General features: G+C 38.5%; 2 protein-coding genes and 1 pseudogene across 5 annotated transcripts in view; 2 read left to right on the top strand and 1 right to left on the bottom strand.

Moving 5' to 3' along the window:
* Positions 1 to 23,092, top strand: part of TMEM117 (transmembrane protein 117) — a 469,003-nt gene that overhangs the window by 63,020 nt on the left and 382,891 nt on the right. The window lies entirely within an intron of this gene.
* LOC134360800 (ATP synthase subunit beta, mitochondrial) lies at positions 5,753 to 7,523 on the top strand. Its single transcript, XM_063075599.1, has one exon. The coding sequence runs from the start codon at positions 5,767 to 5,769 to the stop codon at positions 7,354 to 7,356; it is 1,590 nt and encodes a 529-aa protein (XP_062931669.1). The 5' UTR covers positions 5,753 to 5,766; the 3' UTR covers positions 7,357 to 7,523.
* LOC134391564 (elongation factor 1-gamma-like) lies at positions 8,548 to 9,843 on the bottom strand (annotated as a pseudogene).

Here is a 23,092-nt window from a genome sequence, read left to right as displayed (position 1 = left end):
ATTTCCTGTAAACTCCATTGTTACCATTTTGTTTCAATGTTACTTACCTTTTTGTTTCTGTGTATCTCATCTTCCTAACTAAATGTCAAGTTCCTTAAGACGAGGAGCAGTTTTCATATTCATGACAGCAGTGAAGATTAGGCCCTACATAGAGAGTCACTGACTAAATGAGCTCCAGCTTTTTGCTCAGCTGATAGTCTTTCCATTCACTGACTTTCTGCATTGGCTACTTGTCCATTTCTACCTCTGTTCGGCTGCTTTTCTCTTGTTACCAGGCCTCACAAACACCCATTCTCATGCTCTCAAGGTGGCCTTTCCTCCTGAACTCCACTGCATATAGTCCTAAATCTTTCTTTCTCGAAGCTACACTCTGGGCGGATTGCCCACGCTAGAGTACCTGCTTGCCAGCAGGACAAGGAAAAAGCACAATAAGGAATCTTTTTATTGGATTTCACCAGTGGGTCAAATATATATCACAAACTTTGGTTTCTCTCCACACTTGTCTTGTCTCTCCTTCTCTTTGATAATAGAAGGCAGTATGCGTGCAGTGGATTCTCATAGTAGAAAGAGAAATAAACTTAGATTAGAGCAGTAACTTACCTGTCTGTGAAGGCTGATTATGAATTCTAATTATTTCTAGTTTTTTGATTACATTTCTGGACATATTAGAATATGTCATCCCTGATGACTTTCTGATTGTGAAAGAAAAGAGAGAATGTTATTGAATCTGAAATTAACATACAAGTAGCAAATCTAGCCCTTATTTGTGCTTTTGATTTAATTATACTTAATGATTTAAATACCTGTGTGCTTTTGTAAAACAAAGGTATTACAATGTGGTGATGAATTTGGTGATTCAGAGACTTACGTTAGCATGACATTGCCTAATTATTAAGTTCCAGCTGGCCTTTCAGGTCTCTTGGTACCTAAAATCACCCTTGCTTTGAGGTTTTCTTGGTCAAGCTATGTTTGTTAACTTCACTTTTGCCTAATTTCTTTGAATCTCTTCATTGCAACTTCAAATGACCTAGGTAATTTGCAGGAGTATAAAAGTTGTAACTCATGAAAATGTTGGTGAGTGTCTGGGTGGATGTATTTTGTCATTTTGTAGAGTATTTTGTTCTCCCCACTGATGTTTTTAAGTCCTTTAGCAGGCCCAATAATAAGCACTTCTCTTTTCTGCTTAAGTTTTAAAGAAATAAATAAATAAAACAAATAAAGCTTAGGGTGACCAAAACATCACTGTTATTCTTGAAAGCTGTGTACTGGAGAATGTGACACATCTGCAGGCAAGGGTACTTCCTAATACTTAACTCCAAAATTAAGTAGGTTTTCCTGGTCCCAGGCAATACGGAACTGGACTCACCTCCCCTGGAGGAGCCGAACAGAATTTGGAGTGCTCTCCAGGACAGATTTGGTCTCTAGAGAAAAGGTACTGACTTACGCTTGGCAATTTTCTTCTTCCAGAATGGTCTATCAGATACATTGCTTCTCCCCTGGAAGTGGAGAAAGGTTAGGAGTGTTATGGCCAGTGGCCCATGCTAGCCATTCTGAGAGGAACATCCCAGGCTAGGGATCACACATTACCCCTAACAGGGCTAACCCTCTTTGTGATAATCTGGTGGTTAGAAAAAATGCTAGGGGTAGTTATAATGGATTTATCTCAACATATTTGTTAAAAAGGAGAGTAGAGATTTCAAGTAATGCTTTGAATTTAATAGCCATCCAAAAATGATCTTTTATATATTAGATGTGCAAACCAGGGTGGCACCTGCTCACACATTGGCCATTTCACAAATGTGACAGTAATCCCAATGTGCTCCTGCAATAGGTATCACTATTTTATCTTAGCTGTTAGTGACAAACCACAGTAGCTAGCCTGGTACAATGTCTGTAATGCATCATAAGTTATTACTTCCCTAGACATTGATGAATGACTATTTTTAAGACTGTTCAAGAGACTAATTCAAATCCAATTATATTTGAAAAATTTTCCTACTAATCTCTCTGAAGTTGCAGGTGTGCTTACTTTTATTTGATTAAATAAAAACGTAAGATAAACTTTGTCATAATTTCAAGTTAGTGTGCTACAAATATAATCAATTTTATTTTGTATAGTCACGTAACAGCTTTGAGGACAGACGGCTCTTCAAATTCAAAGTATGGAGAAATATAGCAATAGTCAAACCACAAATTTTTCATGCTCTCATATGCAGAAAAATAAATGTCAGTAGTATTTAACAATGTTGAATTCATAGAGAAATATATTAGAGAAGTTCAGGATGGGAATGCAATTTATACTATACAAATATTAAATATTAAATTATAGCCATTAAACTTAGAACAGTGGCTAAATAAATTACTCTTTAATAAAATGCTTATAACAAAGACTGGAACACAGTAGCACCATATAACTGCCTATTAAATAAGAACTAAATAAAATAGTGGATTTGGTACAAGTGGGATTTCAAGCAAAAATTATACTGTAGCTCTTAATGCGTTTATATCTTTATCTCTTTTTTGTAAGTAGAGTTTGTTGGCTATCCAGAGTGTGGTGTGGCTTCTGTTTGTTTTACTTGTTTATTCTTTCTGAACCTGAGAAAAGTTACAAGTATCAGTAGGTTAAAACTCCGAAGCAATATTGCCTGAATGCTTAAACATGAAAGAACCCTAAATATCTAAATTATAATGCTTTATTATTCATTCAGTTTGCATAGACACTGACCCTGTAAGATAACTCTGATACCTATTGCTTTATTGGTACTACAGGCATCAACATCCTGACTAAAAGGATATAAGATATGGTAAGAAAATATGCCACATTATGTGAATTACAGTAGAGATAAAAATGTTATTAGTGGGCCAAGCCCGTGGCGCACTCGGGAGAGTGTGGCACTGGGAGCGCGGCGATGCTCCCACCGCGGGTTCGGATCTTCTATAGGAATGGCCGGTGCACTCACTGGCTGAGTGCCAGTCACGAAAAAGACAAAAAAAAAAAAAAAATGTTATTAGTGATATTTACTATGCAAAGTTTGCCCTTTGAAATTATTTCATTATTTCAAGGCTTTCATGCTATGAAGGTTATTTTCACCAAAGTTCTTTTGCTCTGTCATCGTAATGTCAAACATTTTATTAAGGTAAGATAAGCACTTATGCTATAAATTTAAGTATAATTTCTATTTTGTAGTCTCAGATCTCTCCTCATAAAATTACATGATCATGTTAGATTCCATGCTTCAAATTCTCAAGTGGCTCCTGTTAGTTTTCAGAGTAATTATAGAGCATAAAGTTACCTATTGGTATATAACAAATTACCCCCAAACTGAGGGGCTTAAAACAAGAATAAACATTTATGATCTCTCTGTTTCTCTGTGTGAGGAGTTTGGGAGCAGTGTGGTCGGTTCTGGTGTGTGATCTCTCATGAGTTTGCTGTCAGTATTATCAGCCAGGGTGACAGTCATCTGAAGGTTGACTGGAATGTTCTCTTCCAAGATGGATGGAAGACGCTCTTTCAAATGGATGGCAAGTTGGTGCTAGCTGTCAGCTGGATCCCTCAGTTTCTCACCATGTGGACTTTTTCATAGGGCACCTTGATTGTCCCCATGACATGAGAGTGGATTCCTCCCAGAAAAAACAATTCAAGAGAGAGACCAAGATGGAATCCGCAATAACTTTCACAACCTAGGCTTGGAAGTCAGTCACGCATTGTCACTTTAACCATATTCTGTTGGTCACACAGTCCAATCATAATTCAGTGTGGGAAGACATTATACAAGGCGAGACTCATTGGGGGCCATCTGGGAGGCTAACTGTTACACTTCCAAGTTTATTTTGTGTATTGAATTGTGTTAGAAGGTCACATTTATACGCATAACGCAATTGCACTGATACTTTGCACCCTGTAATTTCTAGCCTTATTTAAAATCTCAAACACTTATTTCTTGTCGCTGGTTATAATACACCAAGAGTGTATCATATTGCGCTAGTGAAAGAGTCTGCCATATTTTGTTCTGGTGCCGTCTATTGATGTCCACTTCTCTGGGTGACTGTTTGAGGCTGGTGTACTGCCACTGGTGCAGCTTCAGGATTTCACCTAGTCAGTGATCCATGCCTATTATTTTCAACATTTCTGTATTTTTACTCTTATCTTTTGCAGGCAAACATCTTTGGATTTTGTTTTTCTATTAGTTTTCTATCATCCGTCTAACAATTATTGTTTTTTAGCTAGCAAGATCAATAATTTAGGACTTGATTCTATTGACATTTTTGTGTTTTCTATTAGCATAGCTTTTTCTTCTTTCTTTTTTTCTTTTTTATGGACTCATTGAATTTTGCTCATTTCCTCTTTCTAGCCTTCCTCTACCCCTCCATTGGGTTCAGAAATTATGCATTCAATACCTACCATTTTAGTGTTTGCGCTTGAAATTTTACTATGCATATTAAAAAACCTAGCCAGTCTACAGTCTACAGATTAATATCTTAATCACTTCCCAAATAATAAAAGTTCCTTAGAACATTTTAACTATGATCAACCTCTTCTTACTTCCATGGAATTGTTGTTTAGTATTTTAGTTCTTTTTTTAACTCCACAAAGTAGATATTAATATTTTTATTATTTATACAAACAGCATTTGTTTCAATTTGATACATGGTTATCAGTTTCTTTTCTCATCATTCATTCTTACCTCAGATATCTCTGGTTATCAGTTTCTTTTCTCATCATTCATTCTTACCTCAGATATCTCTTCTGAGATCATGTCTGGAGTTAGATTTATTCTCCTTGAAATACATCCCTTAGAAGGTTTTTAAATGAAGGTATAAAGGGGCTATACTCTCTCAGTTTTTGTTTTTATTTTCTTTCATTTTTAAATCTTTGTGACAATTGTCTTTTAATTAGAATATTTAGTCCATTTGCACTTATGTAATTACCGATATATATTTGTTTTAATCTTTCATTTCCCTATACTAGTTTTCTATTTGCCTTATCTTTTTTTAGTTATTTTTTCTCTCCTTTTGCTTTCCTTTGGATAAATCAAATATTTTTTGATATTTTATTTTTCCCACTCTATGTACTTATTAGTTATATATACTTTTATTCTTTTAGAGATTACTCTAGAGATTAAAACACACACACAATTGATTTATGAGATTCTAATCAATTTTCCCAACACTTCCCAAGAACTTTACAGCACTTAACTCTGGTTGCCTCCTTCTGCCTTTTGACCTGATTTTGTAATAAACTCAAATTCCAGATATGTTTTAAATCTTAAGAGATATTATTATTTTTTTTTATTTTTTAGCAGCCTTTTAAAGGTATAATTGACATACAATAAACTGCACATATGTAAGTGTGCAGTTTTGTAAGTTTTGATGTATGTATAAACCTATAAAACCATTGTCACAATCACGATAAAAGTCTTCATAAGCTTTTGTAATCCCTTTCTCCTGTTCTTTCACACTTCCAGGCAAGCACTGTTCTGTTTAGTTTGTACTTTTTAGAAATTTATAAAAATAAAATCATGCAGTACATGCATATATAACTGCTGTTAGATCTATCTATTGGTTGTTTATTTCAGTTACTAATGTTCCGTTCTAGATATTCCAGTTGGTTTCTTTAAAATAAATTCTAGTTCTTTGGTTAAATTCATAATCCTTTCATGTACTTTCTTGAGCATAGTAATTATAGATATTTTGACTTCTGTGTCTTATAACTCCAATATCTGCATCATCAATGAATCTGTTTATAGTCCCCACCTGGGCTCCGCCATGTTGTGTCTTGTGGGTCGTGTGGCTGCTGCCTCGGCCTCCGGGGCCTTGCGGGGACTCAGCCCTTCAGCGTCGCTACCCCAAGCTCAGCTCTTGCTGCGAGCCGTCCCGGCAGCGGTCCATCCTGCCAGAGAATATGCGGCGCAAACATCTACTTCACCGAAGGCAAGCGCCGCCACTGGACGCATCGTTGCGGTCATCGGTGCGGTGGTGGACGTCCAGTTTGATGAGGGACTACCACCTATCCTAAATGCCCTGGAAGTGCAAGGCAGGGAGACAAGGCTGGTTTTGGAGGTGGCTCAGCATTTGGGTGAGAGCACAGTAAGAACCATTGCTATGGATGGTACAGAAGGTTTGGTTAGAGGCCAGAAAGTCCTGGATTCTGGTGCACCAATCAAAATTCCTGTTGGTCCTGAGACTTTGGGAAGAATCATGAACGTCATTGGAGAACCTATTGATGAGAGAGGTCCCATCAAAACCAAACAATTTGCTGCTATTCATGCTGAGGCTCCTGAATTCATGGAGATGAGTGTGGAGCAGGAAATTCTGGTGACTGGTATCAAGGTTGTGGATCTGCTAGCTCCCTATGCCAAGGGTGGCAAAATTGGGCTCTTTGGCGGTGCTGGAGTTGGCAAGACAGTACTGATCATGGAGTTAATCAACAATGTTGCCAAAGCCCATGGAGGTTACTCTGTGTTTGCTGGTGTTGGTGAGAGGACCCGAGAGGGCAATGACTTATACCATGAAATGATTGAGTCTGGTGTTATCAACTTAAAAGATGCTACCTCCAAGGTAGCGCTGGTGTATGGTCAAATGAACGAACCACCTGGTGCTCGTGCCCGAGTAGCTCTGACTGGATTGACTGTGGCTGAATACTTCAGAGACCAAGAAGGTCAAGATGTACTGCTGTTTATTGATAACATCTTCCGCTTTACCCAGGCTGGCTCAGAAGTATCTGCTTTATTGGGCAGAATCCCTTCTGCTGTGGGCTATCAGCCTACTCTGGCCACTGACATGGGTACTATGCAGGAAAGAATCACCACCACCAAGAAGGGATCTATCACTTCTGTCCAGGCTATCTACGTGCCTGCTGATGACTTGACTGACCCTGCCCCTGCCACTACCTTTGCCCATTTGGATGCTACCACTGTGCTGTCCCGTGCTATCGCTGAGCTTGGCATCTATCCAGCCGTAGATCCTCTAGACTCCACTTCTCGCATCATGGATCCCAATATTGTTGGCAATGAGCATTATGATGTTGCCCGTGGGGTGCAAAAGATCCTGCAGGACTACAAGTCCCTCCAGGACATCATTGCCATCCTGGGTATGGATGAACTTTCTGAGGAAGACAAGTTGACTGTGTCCCGTGCACGGAAAATACAGCGTTTCTTGTCTCAGCCATTCCAGGTTGCTGAAGTCTTCACAGGTCATATGGGGAAGCTGGTACCCCTGAAGGAGACCATCAAAGGATTCCAGCAGATTTTGGCAGGTGAATATGACCATCTCCCAGAACAGGCCTTCTATATGGTGGGACCCATTGAAGAAGCTGTGGCAAAAGCGGATAAGCTGGCTGAAGAGCATTCATCATGAGTGGTCTTTTTGGCAGACTAAGCACTCGTCCTCCGTACTGTTCTTCTCCTTGCCCCTATTCCAAAAAGCTTTCTGTGTAAGCCACACAAGAGCCTTGATTTGAAGACATTATATTCTGTGTGAAGAATATTTAAGGTTTCCAATAAAATGTACACCCCTCAAAAAAAAAAAAAAAAAAAAAAAAAAAAAAAAAAAAAATGAATCTGTTTATGTTATCTATTTTTTTCTCTTGATTTTTAGTAATTTCTTTGTCTTGTTTCCTTGTATGCCTAATTTTAAAAAATTGAATATTAGAGATAATATGTGGAGAATTGTAGAGGCTCAGAATGATATAATCTTCTGCAGAGAAAATTTAATTTTCTTCTGGCATGCAGATAGAAACTGGTTTCAGGCTTTCCTTAGGTTGATCTGTTTCTGGTTTGTCTTTACTCCTATGATGTGGCCCTTCATGTATCATAACTTAAAGCCTGGACTTTGCCCAGAGTTCTACTTTGGTTTACTTTGAACTCCAATGTTTGTTTCCTCAGCAGCATAAGACTGCTAACATCTATGCTTAGCTTTTTTCTCTTATCAGCAATTATCTGCATGATCTTACCCCAAACCTACATAGTTTAGGTGTCAACCAATGCACTATGGGAAATTATGTTAGAATTTTGGGTCACTTTCTGAGTTTCCCTACTTCTGGCATTTTGGTCTCTTATGTCCTGATTACATTTGTAGCCCTTAACTTCAATTTTTATCTCTGGCCCACCGACCCTGCCTCAAACTCCAGGCCACAGTTTTCCACACGGGCCCGATGTGACACCGAAAATCAGCAAATTTCCCAAGGGGAAAAAGCAGCAATAAATGGGGCTCATCTAGGGGCATTTCCTTCACTCAGCAATCTGGGCCCTTTGAGTCTTAGCTGCCTTATTTGCTCTTTGGTGCCTTCATACACTGCCTTTATTATGATTGATAATTTTGCTAGCTATACAGTTCTAGGTTGATAGTTATGTCCTCTCAGAACTTTGAAGCACTGTCTTATGACATCTCTTGTTGCGGTTGAGAAGTCTTCTATCAGTACAATTATGGTTCCTTTAAAGTAATCTGTCTTTACTGTTTGATTTTTTTGGTTTGTTTTTTCAATGTTTAGTTTCCTTTAATGACCCCCATCTCCCTGGAGGACAGGTGCAGGTAGCTAGGCGATGGCAAGAGATGTTCACTTGAAGATCTTGCCCTGACTGAAGGCTTTGCCTACATGCTGGAAGGCCCCCTCCCAGGAAAAGTACTCTCGAACAAGTGTCTGAGTCTCTTCGCTGCCAGGGTCCAGTTTCTGCCATGTATATGACTCGTAGTCCACCTGCTAATCTGGACTCAGTGGAAAGGCAAGTTCCTGGCCTCAGAAGACCCAGACTCCAGAACTGGAGCTGCTACTGTTGGTTCCAAAGAGGTTGACACTGGCAAAGGCATTCTTCCTCAGCTTGTCCAGTCACTGGAACATTCCAGTGATGAGGATGCAACTCATGAAGGTCTGGGTGAACTCTTTAGGGAAGCAGTACTCAGAGTACCACAGGGACCATACATCCTTATCAAAATGTTCCCCCAAATATGGCAGCACCACAGAAAGTGTGTCTTTGTTGGAGTACTTGCACTTAAATTCATCCAACACAAAGATACTCTTGGGCGGGTGAGCAAAGGGGTCCTTAGCCTTGGTCTCAGCAGCCAGTGCCTGCCACATTCGTCCATCACCTCCTCAGGAGCAAGGGCAGCTGCCTTTTTCTCCTCTTTCCACTCAGCTTGAGGCTTCTGCTTCTCTTCCTGTGAGGCTTTCTCTTTCTGTGGGGTGTCCTTTCTAGGCTGGCTCTCTGCAAACTTTTTAGTATCAGACTGGGCCATCTTCTCACACAGTTTCAACTCCCGCAAGACAGCCTGGAACTCGGGCTGGTTAATGAAGGTGAGGAAACAGCAGTTCCTATTGGGGAAGGCCTGGCAGAAAGAAGGCTCCAGGACCTGTTTATAGAGCCACAACCGGGTGCAGACAACTGTGATGTCAGCCAGTGTCACTCGTTCACCCACCAGAAAAGTCCTTGTCTTCAAGTGAGCATCTGGCAGCCCCAGGATTTGCCTCATTTCCTCCTTTGCTTTCTCAGTGGCCTGTTTGTTGCCTAAGGTGGGGAACACCCAGTTACTGGCTGGGGGTACTATGTCACTATTAGTAAAGCTCACCCACTGCTCCACCAGGGGTGCCACCTCTGGAGTACTTCCTCATTGCTCACACAGTAGGCTATGGCATTGCTCTCAAACACACAGAATACATCATCACTCAAATGCTGGAATCTTGCCGGCAGGAAATTTGTGGAGAAATTCAGGGGTGTGGTTGGTTTGGCCAAAGTGGAAGTGGGTTGGTGCAGAGAGTATGTGGACCTGAGCCCCACTGTACTGAGCAGCAATGAGGGCCTTGAAAGCCCTCCAGTTTTCAGGATATGTGTACAGGATCCCAGCTACCATGGTGATTTTGCAGAGAAAGGCTTTTACTGTTTGATTTTAACATATGCTCTCTGTCTTTTAAAATTAAGTGGGCTCTACAATTATTCCAGCTTACTTCCTAGAGAGAGTTTCCTGGCTTTAATGCAGAAACAGGGAAATCAGGCAGACCCTGGGGTCTCCCTGAGTTGAAGAGACAAAGTTGGGTTTGTGGGGAGGCCAAGACAGCTGGGATTCATAGGGCAGAGTACAAGAGGGGAGAGAGGATACCAGAGAAATAACTCCAGAGATCTGCAGATTTCTCTTGACTCTTCAAATGAGTAATGATCAGCATGGACATGTGAGAAACCACTCAAGGCTGGGGAATAAACCACTTAACTCACACAGAATCAGGAATAGTTTGTGTTCCCACAAGGTAGAGAGAGACAAAACCTTGTGCATAGATAAAGTGCTCAAACGGATGTGGTGGGGCAAAATTAACCCAAGAGGAAAGACTTCTCTAATTCTGCTTAACAAAGCTTAAAAGCAAGACTCAATAGGATCAAACTATTTCCAAGTAATTTAAAATACATCCCAGAACAAAACTCAAGAGTAATTAAAGGGATACAAAAATATCCAGCACCCAAGAATGTGAAAATTCACAATGTCTGGCATCCAGTTGAAAATTACCAGGCCCGGGGAGGGTCAAGATGGCGGAATAGTTGGTTCCTGGTGTCACTCTCTCCCACAGAGCGACCAATTTGCAGCTTTTCAGGAGCAGTAATGGAGGACCTGAAGTCTGTGCTGGAACGGACAGGAGCCACCCGCCGTGGAACCCCAGTTCAGGTTGCTCCCCTTTTCCTAAAGGGACTTTAGAGCTTTGGAGCTCTTGGGCCCACATGCCCCGAGCTTGCCAGACAGAGAAGGGAGGCGGGGCTGGGGCGGGACTTCCGGCACAGGCCATCTGTCTCCGTGAGTGACCTGGGAGGCACAGGTTCCCAAGCCCCGAGCTAGACCAGCTGGTGAAGGCTGACAGGGCAGAACTTTCGTCCCAGGCCATCCCGTCTCTGTGAGTGACTTGAGAGGCTCTGGGATCCTAAGCCCCGAGTCAGACCAGCTGGGGAATGCAGGTGTTGTGGGACTTCCGGTGGAGGCCATCCATCTCCGTGAGCGACCAGTGAGGCACGGGTTCCCAAGCCCCGAGCCTGACAAGCCGGTGAAGGCAGGTGGGGCGGGACTTCTGTCCCAGGCTGTCTGTCTTGTGAGCAACTTGAGAGGGTCTGGACTCCCATACCACCCGACCATCCGATGAAGGCAGGTGGGGCGGGACTTCCAGTCCAGGGTGGTTTCTGCTGTCCAGAAGCAGCAGACCATTCAGGATCCAAGCCAGACATCAGGGTGAAATGAGTGAACTGTGATACCCACAGCCACATGGCAAAACACCAAGGAAAGAAACCAGAAATATGAAAAATCAAGAAAGTATATCACCACCAAAGGAAATTAATAACTTACAAGTGCTAGATCCTATAGAACAGGAAGTCTTTGAAATGACAGACAAGGAATTTAGAGTAACTATTCTAAGGAAACTAAATGAGATACAAGAAAACTCAGTGAAACAACACAATGAAATGAGAAAAAACATACAGGATCTGAAAGAAGAAATGTACAAAGAAATCAATGCCTTCAAAAAGAATGTAGCTGAGCTCGTGGAGCTGAAAGATTCATTTAACAAAATAAAAAATACAACAGAGAGTTTAACCAGCAGACTTGAACAATCAGAAGAGAGAATTTCTGACCTTGAAGACAGGCTGTTTGAATTATCACAGGCAGACCAGAAAAAAGAAAAAAAGAATCAAAAAAATGGAAGAAAATTTAATAGAGATGACTGACAACCTTAAGCACTCAAATATCTGAATCATGGGTATTCAAGAAGAGGAGGAAACAGGAAATGGCATTGAAAATATACTCAATGAGATAATAGCAGAAAACTTCCCAGGTATAGGGTAAGTCACAGATCCCTAGATTCAGGAAGCCGAAAGATCGCCAAACACATTCAACCCAAAATGGTCCTCTCCAAGACGTGACAATCAAACTGACAAAAATCAAAGACAAAAAGAGAATCTTAAAAGCTGCAAGAGAGAAGTGGCAAGACACTTATAAGGGAGGCTCAATCAGAATAACATCAGACTTTTCATCAGAAACTCTAAAAGCCAGAAAAGAATGGGATGATATATTCAAAACGCTAAAGGGCAAAAATTGCCAGCCAAGAATACTTTACCCAGCAAGGCTATCCTTCTGAAATAAAGGACAAATAGTATATTTCTCAGACAAACAAAAACTGCAGGAGTTCACTACCACATGACCAGCCCTACAAGAAATTCTCAAGGAAGTACTGGGTTTGATACCACAAAAACAACCATCACTACCATGAATACACAAGAAAGAACAATACCTACCAGCAAAACAATAATGCTAACAAAAGAAAGAAAAAATATTTTATCTATCACCCCAAGAAACCAACAAATACAGAAGACAAAAAGAAAATTTGAAAGAAAGGAATAAAAGATACTCAAGACATCTAAACAAATATCAGTATAATGCTAGGAGTAAATCAATGCCTTTCAATAATAACTCTGAATGTAAAGGGACTAAATTCTCCATTCAAAAGACACAGACTGACTGACTGGATTAAAAAGATGGACGCAACAATATACTGTCTTCAAGAGACTCACTTGACCTGTAAAGACACACATAGACTAAGAGTGAAAGGATGAAAAAGATATATCGTGCAAGTAGAAATGAAAAACGAACTGGAGTAGTTATTCTTATATCAGACAAAATAAACTTTAAAGCAAAAACCATTAAAAGAGATAAAGATGGCCAATATATAAAGATAAAAGGATCTATCTATCAAGAAGACATAACAGTCATAAATATATACGCACCTAATGTTGGAGCAGCCAGATTTACAAAGCAAACACTATTAGATCTAAAGAAAGAAATAGACACTAACACCATAATAGTGGGGGCCCTTAACACCCCACTCTCATCATTGGACAGATCATCTAGGCAAAAAATCAACAGAGAAACACGAGATCTAAACAATAGTTTAGACCAATTGGATTTGGCAGATATCTACAGAACATTCTACCCAACAACCTCAGAATATTCATTTTTCTTATCAGCACATGGAACATTCTCCAGGATAGACCACATGTTAGGTCACAAAGCAAGTCTTAACAAATTCAAAAAATTGGAATTATTCTGTGTATTTTTTCTGATCACAATGAAGTAAAATGAGAAATCAATAGTAAATGAAGCTCTGAAAAATGATACAAACTCATGGAAATTAAACAGCATTCTACTTAACAACATGTGGGTCCAAGAAGAAATTAAACAGGAAATCAAAAAATTTCCTGAAACTAATGACACATCATATGAAAACCTGTGAGATACTGCAAAAGCAGTTTTAAGGGGGAAATCTATTGCATTAAATGCTTACTTCAGAAGAATGGAAAGATGGCAAGTAAATAACCTAACACTTCACCTTAAAGATCTACAAAAACAAGAACAATCCAAACCTAAAGTTAGTGGACAGAAAGAAATAATTAAGATCAGAGAAGAACTAAATGAAATAGAAACATGAAAAACAATACAAAAGATCAGTGGAACAAAACGTTGGTTCTTTGAAAAGATTAATAAAATCAGCAAACCTTTAGCAAGACTAACTAAGAAGAGAGAAGACCCAAATAACAAAAATTAGAAATAAAAAAGGTGAAATTACAACTGACACCTCAGAAATACAAGAAATCATTAGAGACTATGATACACGACTATATGCCAATAAACTTGAAAATCTGCAGGAAATGGATAAATTTCTGGATGCATACAAGCAGCCAAAACTGAGGCAAGAAGATATAGAAAATTTGAACACACCAATAACAATAAAAAAGATTGAAGCTGTTATCAGAAAGTTCCCAACACGGAAAAGCCCAGGACCCGATGGGTTCACTGCAGAGTTCTACCAAATCTTCAAAGAGGAACTGATACCAATTCTCTACAAACAGTTCCAAAAGACTGAAACAGAGGCAATTCCCCCAAACTCATTCTGTGAGGCAAACATCACCCTGATACCAAAACCAGACAAAGATGCATCAAAAATAGAAAACTACAGGCCAATATCCTTGATGAATATAGATGCAAAAATCCTCAATAAAATACTAGCTAACAGAATACAGCAACACATAGAGAAAATTATACACTATGATCAAGTGGGATTCATCCCAGGGATGCAAGGTTAGTTTAGCATATGCTAATCAATAAATGTGATACACCATGTTAATAAAAGCAAAGACAAAAACCACATGATCATCTCTATCGATGCTGAAAAAGCATTTGACAAAATTCAACATCCTTTCATGATAAAGACTCTCTACAGGTTAGGAATAGATGGAAAGTATCTCAACATAATTAAAGCCATATAGATAAGCCCACTGCCAATATCATCCTGCATCGTTGTTCTTAAAAGCAAGAACTAGACAAGGATGCCCATTCTCACCACTCCTATTCAACATAGTATTGGAAGTACTAGCCAGAGCAATCAGAGAAGAGAAGGAAATAAAGGGCATCCAGATTGGAGAGGATAGAGTCAAGCTGTCCCTTTTTGCAGATGATATGATCCTATATATTGAACATCCTAAAGCTTCTATAAAAAAACTCCTAGAGTTGATAAACGATTTCAGCAAAGCTGCAAGGTACAAAATCAATACACACAAATCAGTAGCATTTCTATACTCTAACAGTGAACATGCAGAAAAAGAAATCAAGAAAGCTAGCTCATTTACGATAGCCACCAAAGAAATAAAATATTTAGGAATAAAGATGACCAAGGATGTGAAAAATCTCCATGAAGAGAACTACAAGCCACTTTTGAGAGAAATTAAAGAGGACACAGAAGATGGAAAGATATCCCATGCTCTTGGATCGGAAGAATTAACATTGTGAAGATGTCCATATTACCCAAAGTGATCTACATATTCAATGCAATCCCCATCAAAATTCCAATGACATTTTTCTCTGAGATGGAAAAAGCTATCCAGACATTTATATGGAACAACAAAAGACCATGCATAGCCAAAGTAATCCTGAGCAAAAAAAATAAAGCTGGTGGCATAGCACTACCTGACTTTAAACTATATTACAAAGCTATAATAACCAAAACAGCATAGTACTGGCATAAAAACGGACACACAGATCAATGGAACAGAATAGAGAACCCAGAAATTAACCCATATGCCTATCGCCATCAGAACTTTGACAAAGGCAGCAAGTCTACATACTGGGGAAGAGACTGCCTTTTCAACAAATGGTGCTGAGAAAACTGGATAATCATATGTAGGAGAATGAAACTAGACCCATATCTGTCACCATATACCAAAATCAACTCAAAATGGGTTAAAGAATTAAACATACATCCTGAAACAATAAAACTCCTTAAAGAAAACATAGGGGAAACGCTCCAGGAATTAGGAGTGGGTACAGAATTCATGAATAGGACCCCCAAATCCTATCTTTTTATTTTACCCTAAAGGTAAAATAAAAAGATGGGATTAAGTCAAACCAAAAAGCTTCTGCACATCAAAAGAAACAATCAACAGAGTAAAAAAACAACCAACAGAGTGGGAGAAAATATTTGCAAAATATACATCTGACAAAAAATTAATATCCAGAATATACAAGGAACTGAAACAACTTTACAACAACAAAAAAACAAATAACCCAATTAAAAAATGGGCAAAGGAGCTGAACAGACATTTCTCAAAGGAAGATATACGAATGGCCAACAGACACATGAAAAAGTGCTCAATATCACTCAACATCCGGGAAATGCAAATCAAAACCACACTGAGATACCATCTCACTCCAGTTAGGATGGCTAACATCCAAAAGACTGAGAATGATAAGTGCTGGAGAGGTTGCAGAGAAAAAGGAACTCTTATTCACTATTGGTGGGAGTGCAAAATGGTACAGCCTTTATGGAAAATGATATGGAGGTTCCTCAAACAATTACGGATAGATCTACCATATGACACAGCGATCCCACTGCTGGGAATATGCCCAGAGGAATGGAAATCATCATGCCAAACGGATACCTGTACTCCAATGTTTATTGCAGCTCTATATACGATAGCCAAGAACCGGAACCAGCCCAAATGTCCATCATCTGGTAAGTGGATAAGGAAACTGTGGTACATCTACACAATGGAATACTACTGTGCTATAAAAAAGAATGAAATACAACCATTCACAGCAACGTGGATGGACTTAGAAAAAATTATATTAAGTAAAACAAGTCAGGCACAGAAAGAGAAATACCACATGTTCTCACTTATTTGTGGGAGCTAAAAATTAATAAATAAATAAACCCACAAACAAATAAAGGGTGGGGGGAAGAAGACAGAACTATTTAAGCCAAGTGCACAGATATGATGGGGGGTGGGGGTGGAGAGGAACGGGTAAAGGGGCATGAAAATCAAGTACAATGTATTTTGAGAAGTAAAATTAAATTAAATTAAATTAAAAAAAGAAAATAAAAATAAAAATAAAAAAGAAAAAGAAAATTACCAGGCCCACAAAGATGCAGAAAAATGTGACTCATAATAATAATAATAAAAAAAATCAATAGAAGAACCCAGACATGACACTGTTGATACTATTAGTAGACAAAGATATCAAAAATCATGACTATATTCCATATGTTTGAGAGGAGACAGCAATGTTAAACAGGTTAAGTTGAGTCATCACAGATTTAGAATACTTTATATTTGATAATTTCAATATCTAAAGTTCTTGTTTTATCTAAGTATTTTAATTGCTATTTCCATCAGCTCTCACTCATGGTAACGTTTCTTTTTGTGCTTGGCGAATTTTTATTTTGAGCTTGTCTTTTAATAATATAATCTATCAGAATTTTGAGGATGTAAATTAGACTTGTTTTCCTCCAGAGTGTATTTGAATTTGCCGAATTTGAATCCTGGAGATATTAAACTTTTTGGAGGATCCTGATTTATTGTGGGAAACCCAGATTCAGCTTCCCCACTTTGCAGTATCCCCAGACTTAGTTTATTTTACCTTCTCAGTGTTCTTATGGGCCTTTGGCCCTTAAGTAACACCTAGATTTTTAATTTGCTTACTGGTACTTTTTAAATTTTAGCTTCCTATTTGTCCTGCTTCCTAACCCTTTTGTCATGCATGGAAATGTATGTTTCTTTTGTTTTCCCCACTTCCCATTATATTTACAGTACACAGCTCTGGCCAGGCACATTAGGCACTCAACAAATATATCGTAAATGAATGTTTTTATTATGAAAGTTTTACAACCAAATTAACAATTTGCCATATGAGCTACTATCATAAATATAAAAACCTATGGTGTTTAAAATCATACTATTTTTCTAGTTTTTTTTAAAGTTTAAAAGTCTAGATAAGGTAGAGAAAACTGTACCGTAAAAGAATTTATGGGAAATAACTTTTATTAAATTTTTAATAAAAAGTTTTTAGTAGTCTGGCACACTTTGCTCTCATTTCATAAAATGAAATTGATTTCTTTTTTTTTTTTTTTAAGACTGGATGCTTTTTATTTCAACTGATGTAAAAATACCTTTTTTAGTACTGATCACTGAAGTGCTGTATCCTGCTCTTTTTAGTCTACTTTACCTTGGGCTTAGAAAATTATTGGAGAATTGTCCAAAGGGTTCTTACTCTGGCCTTGAAAGAAATGATAATCTATTGATTTGTTCTAACTCATCTTAAAGTACCTCAAAAGAGTCCTGGACTCTGCCTTGAAATTGTTGTGGGTCATTTCAATTATTTGCATCTCAGGTTCCTCATTTATGAAACAAAGTAGTTGAAGTAAATTATTCTGGGGTATTACTAGGGGAAAAAGCAGAGCAACTGAAATTAACTTCTCTCTGCATTTGATACTACTGACCTATCATTTAAATTTCTATGTTTTGGATTTTTAATACCTTTATTTTGTGAATCTATAAATGGAATGGGCAGAGAGAGAACAGCAAGTTTGCAAGTACAAGACACTAGTCTGAAAGACTTAGAGGGCTTGCGGAAAGCTGAGAATGAAAGCCAAATTCAAGGAAAAAGGAAGAGTCAAAGAGACCTGAATACATAGGTACAGATAATAGCAATTCTGGAAATGTGGGTAATAAATAAATACCTTTCATTTTCCTTTGAAATCCTATTTTTTCCCATTAAGCAATAATAAGAAATTTAAGTTAGTTAAGCCTAAGGATAGTTTTGTGGAAAGAGCCAAATTGTAATAGTAAAATATAATATTTGGACACTCAATAAAATGGAAAGTTTATTATTGTTTTACTGAGTATAATTTATACCTATGTGTGTTTATTTAGTATATTCATATTTTACTAAAAATTTATTTTAATACACACACTTTTAAATTGACATTAGATCTGAAAACACTATCATCTTTGCTTGGTTTCTAACCATGCTCTTACTTTCCTTTCTTTATAGAACCTCTTTTGAATTTCATGTTGTAATAATATTTTTAGTATTGTATGGGATTATATTTCAATTCTCAGTGTTTGATTTTCTGTCAAATTCAGTGACTAGCAAACATTTTATGAGAAAGCTCCTACTCCTAATAAGGGATAATAACCATCTGCTCTGTGTTTTTTAATTCTGATTATACACTGAAATAAGATTTGATCTGAATATTAATGGAATGGTGCCCTAGGGTACTAAAGTTTTATGATCTTATACTTTTTATATAAAGCCATGTTTGTCTAACTAGAACATTTTTTTCTCCCTAATGATATTCTGGTATGTTGTTAAATAGTTTTCTTTGTTTATGTCTGATCCATGGAATAATTCTCTTATTTCAGATATTTTTATTCTCTTGCCATTTTTCTATTAGTAAACCTTAAACAAAAAAATCATATCATGTTTTTATAAACTATAAATTTACACAACTCTGTGATGAATATTTCATATACTTATTTTAGTCTTATTAGATGTGAATTTCAATTAATTTTTGAGTGCTATGGTCTAATTTTATTTTATCTTTTATTCTCTTACCCTGGCCATAAGAAATAGGGCTTACTTTTATTGTCAAGTATTCTAATATTTAAAATGTTAAATGTTAACTTGGCCTTTAAAGAATATCATCAATGTGCTACTTTAGGTTCATTCTACATGTCAGAGAGGCATAAATGACAGATAAAACATAAGGAGAAAAACTTTTTTTTAGGAGGTAAGGTTAATATTTTTTTTATACTAATAGTCTCTTGAGTGAGCAGATTTTGAGCTAATCTCTTACTGACAAAACAAATCATACAATCCCAGAATTGGACTAGATCTTACAAGTTATGTAATCACACCCTTCAGACTATATCTGGCAAGTGGCCATTCCTCCTTGTCTGCACTAAAAGGAACTTACTACCTCCCAAGAGAGTCCATCCTGTTACTCTTTCTATTACTCCAATATACGAAATATTTAACAAGGAAGATGACTTCCTAGAGGAGATCATCTCTGACCTGCATTTCAAGGCCTACAGGAAGTACAGGAACTGGTTGAATAATGAGGAAAGAAGGAGGAGTATCCCAGGCAGAGGGTCGATATGAGCATAGAAAACTGCAACCTGGTTCTTGTTGATAGAAACAGAGTAAAAGCCAGGGAGTGGTGAGAGAGGAGAGGAGCGTGGGTCACATCAGGTGATGCCATGTATACCACATTAAGGCTTGGATTTTATACTATGGGGGAATGATGATCATCGAAGGGTTTTAAGTAAAGGGGTGACATGACCACATTTGTATCTTAGTTAGATCTATTGGCTATGTGGAGGGTGGATTTAAGGTGGAAAAGGCTGGAGTAAGGAAGGTTAGTTAAAAGATTATTGCAATAATCTCATCAAGAGACAATGAGAACATAAATTATGACAGAAGAGTATAGATGTAAGGACATAAAGCAATAGGACTTTTGATTGAAATAGAAGGTATATAGGAAGAAAAAATCAAGAATGAATTCTACCTTGAGTTATTTTGAATGTAAGATAGTAAAGTCAGAAGTAGGAGTGGATTTAGGAATGGGAATGGTCAGGAAATAGGGGCATATTGTGTGTTGGGGCAGGGGGTGGGGGTTTTGAATTTGTTTTTGTATACTGCGTTTGACTTGCCAGTAGGACACATCCAGGAGGACAGTGGGTAGGTGGCTATTCCTGAATTCCGAAGTTCAGGAGGAAAAGTCTCTGCTGGAGATACTGGATGTTAAAACCAGGGGAGTGGATGAGATCATATAGTGTTATGATAAAGACAAAGAATGAGGACAGACCATGGGGAACATTCTTCATCATGGCACAAGTGGAAGAAGAGATGCCTCAAGTGGTGACTTAGAATAATCAGGAAAATAGAAAAATAACAAGGCTCGTTTGGTGTTAGGGAAGCCAAGGAAGTAGAGTCTCAGAAGGGACAGAGTGCACAACTGCTATGTCAGATGAATCCGTGATGTCTGGTAAGTTAAAGGTCAATGTATTTCTGCTGGATTTGGCGGTGGTGGAGGTCGTTAACATTTGCCAGAACAATTTCAGTAGAGACTTTTCATGGCAAGTAAGATCTCAGGGGGTGGGTGTGATGAAGATTACTCTTTCTTGAATCTGGATGAGAAGACAAGTAGAATGGATGGTAGATCAAGAACACAGGGTCAAATGAGCATTGTTTTTAGGATCCTTTTAAGAGGCTTAGAGGCAGAGGAAAAAGAACAGAGAGGGAGAGACTGGATATACAAAGGAGAGAAAGGATGGCTGGAGCCAGGCCCCAAGGGAGGGGAGGGTGTGGTTTTAAACAGGCACAGGTGGGGTCGTTTTGGGGAGGAGTACTGCATCCTCTGGGAAAAAGGGAAGGAAGTAGGGATAGCAGTGAAGGTCGATGAGTGGATGAATGTGAGTGGGAGGGAAGTTGAGAGAAATCCTGTTTGATGGCAGACTCCTTGAGGGTGAGACCAAGGTCATATTCTGAGAGTGAAAAAGGCTTCATGGGAGTTTTGAAGTAAAATTTGAAATAGATGCTGGGGAGAATGAGAGAATTGATAAGGACAAGGAAAAGTGTCCATGCATTAATGTGCAGCACCGTGATAGCAGTTAAAGTTGAAGACCATGATTATGCAGTGGCTTATGAACCCAGCAATATAGCTTTTTTCCACAGAAGTTTACCAAAATTAGAGAAAGCACATTGGAGCTCTGAATCAGAGTTGGGGTTTTGCAGGGAAATGTAAATCAAATATAGAGTGCATGGGCAACAAGAGTGTTGCTGAAAAGAAAAGTCCGATAAGGAAATGAGTTTCTTGTTAAATAGGAGAGAATAGAATTCAGGAGCTGGCTAATAGATGGGAAGAAAATGGGGGGAGAGGTGCAGCTAAAAGAAGGAAGGGCTCCCTAGGGCTCGGAGGGCAGGTGTAATAGGAGCCAGATCTAGAAAGATAGAATTCCAGACAGTGGAATACGGTTTCTTCTTTTGTTTGTGTGTTCCTTCATCTTTCATCCATTGGACAAATATTTATTTAATACATGCTATGTGCCAGGTACCATACCATGGGGACACAGTGATAAAGAAGACAAATATGGTCCACACTGTGCTGTGGTTTACAGACAGGTGTAGTACAGACACAGCAGACACTAAATTATACAAAGTGTTGGGCCTTGGGTCTTCTGAGGTTGAGCATTCTGAGCAATGGCAATGCTTCATTGCTAGCCAGGTGGGTTTTCTCCATATTTTACTTGTAGAATTTTTCTTTTGGTGGACTTGAGGGAAGGTCTTAATTTTTCTTCTAGAACCTTCCCATCAGTATTTCATTCAATAAAAATATTTTATTATCCATTCTGCTGGGAACTAGGGATATGAAGAAAGATAAAGGAAAAAAAGACTTCAGTTGGGCCATTTAAGCCCTGTTTTTTCTTTCCTACTCTGGGCCTTTGCTCCATCAGTCATATTGTATCTTGTAAGATAATGCTTGCTGCAGTAATAAAAACCTCCAAAATATATAATGGCTGCAGACCAATTGGGTTTCTCACTCACGTAAAGCCTAAAACATGGCAGGCATCACTGTTCCAAACAGTGATTCAAAGACCCAGGGGCCATACATCTTATGGCTCTACCTTCTTCAACACCATGTTTGCAAATCTCAACTTGCATTTGGGGATCAAGGTGGTGTTAGGGAACTAATTTTATCTGGCTCTAGGAGTGGAGCATGTGACATAGGCTTTGCTAATCATTGCTTTTCATAACTCTGGGTTTGGTAATGGTTTAAGACCCAACCAGCCCAAAGATGTTGGGTGCATATATACATTTAAAATTGTAATATCTTCCTGGTGAATTAATTATCTTTTGACTCCAACAAACTAAATATACCCTTTAAATAACTTCAGGGTCCATTTATTTCTCATGTATATGAATGGCCAAATCATATACAGAAGATTTTGGTGCAGAAGACTTACTGGATAAAAGCGTTAAGTTTTGAGTCCTCTTGAGGAAAATATTCCTTCATTTGTCCTTTTATATTTCTGGTCAGGGTCTCATGTATAATGCCACATTTTTTTCTCTCTATTAAATTAATCTTGCTTTGAGTTTACCTTTCCAAGGTGAGAATGGCATTCAACATTAATAATTTTTCAGATCACTTTTTCTTTACAGAAATTTACAGAAATCCCAGGGCTTACAGGCATCTTGAAAATAAATCCTTCAGTCTGTATTTACCTCTCCAGCCCTTCTCCTAATGCTGCTCAGGTAATGATCTTTTACTGCCTCTCTGGCACTATGATTCTAAAGTGGCTGGGATCTACTGAAGTCACTGTGCTTCTAATGGAGGTGAGTGGCTGCTCTGCTGGCCCCATTCTCTTGGGGTTAGCTCATTTTGATAGCCTGGACTTCCGAAGCCATGACCTGTGATACCTTGTACATATATTCATCCTGAAATGAACTCTGATACCTTGGAGGTCTGAATCCTTGTATCCTCTGTGAATGTAGAAGCCCTTGCTCTATTTGATCTCCCACTTCAACAAACTCCCAGGAGTAGGGCTACCTCCGTCTCTTACCCAGAGGTACAAACGCTTCTACTCCTAGTGGTTTTATACTCCAACAATGAACTAGCAGAAAAAGAAATCAAGAAAGCAAGCCCATTTACAATAGCTACCAAAAAATAACATACCTGGGAATAAATTTAGCCAAGGGTGTGAATGACCCCTACAACAAGAACTACGAATCACTGCTGAAA

This window comes from Cynocephalus volans, chromosome 12 (genome assembly GCF_027409185.1).
Source record: "Cynocephalus volans isolate mCynVol1 chromosome 12, mCynVol1.pri, whole genome shotgun sequence".
Lineage (NCBI taxonomy): Eukaryota > Metazoa > Chordata > Mammalia > Dermoptera > Cynocephalidae > Cynocephalus > Cynocephalus volans.
This window is presented reverse-complemented; position numbering and strand designations above follow the sequence as displayed.

What these genes read in the sequence shown, in the direction of transcription:
- LOC134360800 (XM_063075599.1), top strand. Translation starts at nt 5,767, where the DNA reads ATGTTGTGTCTTGTGGGTCGTGTGGCTGCTGCCTCGGCCTCCGGGGCC.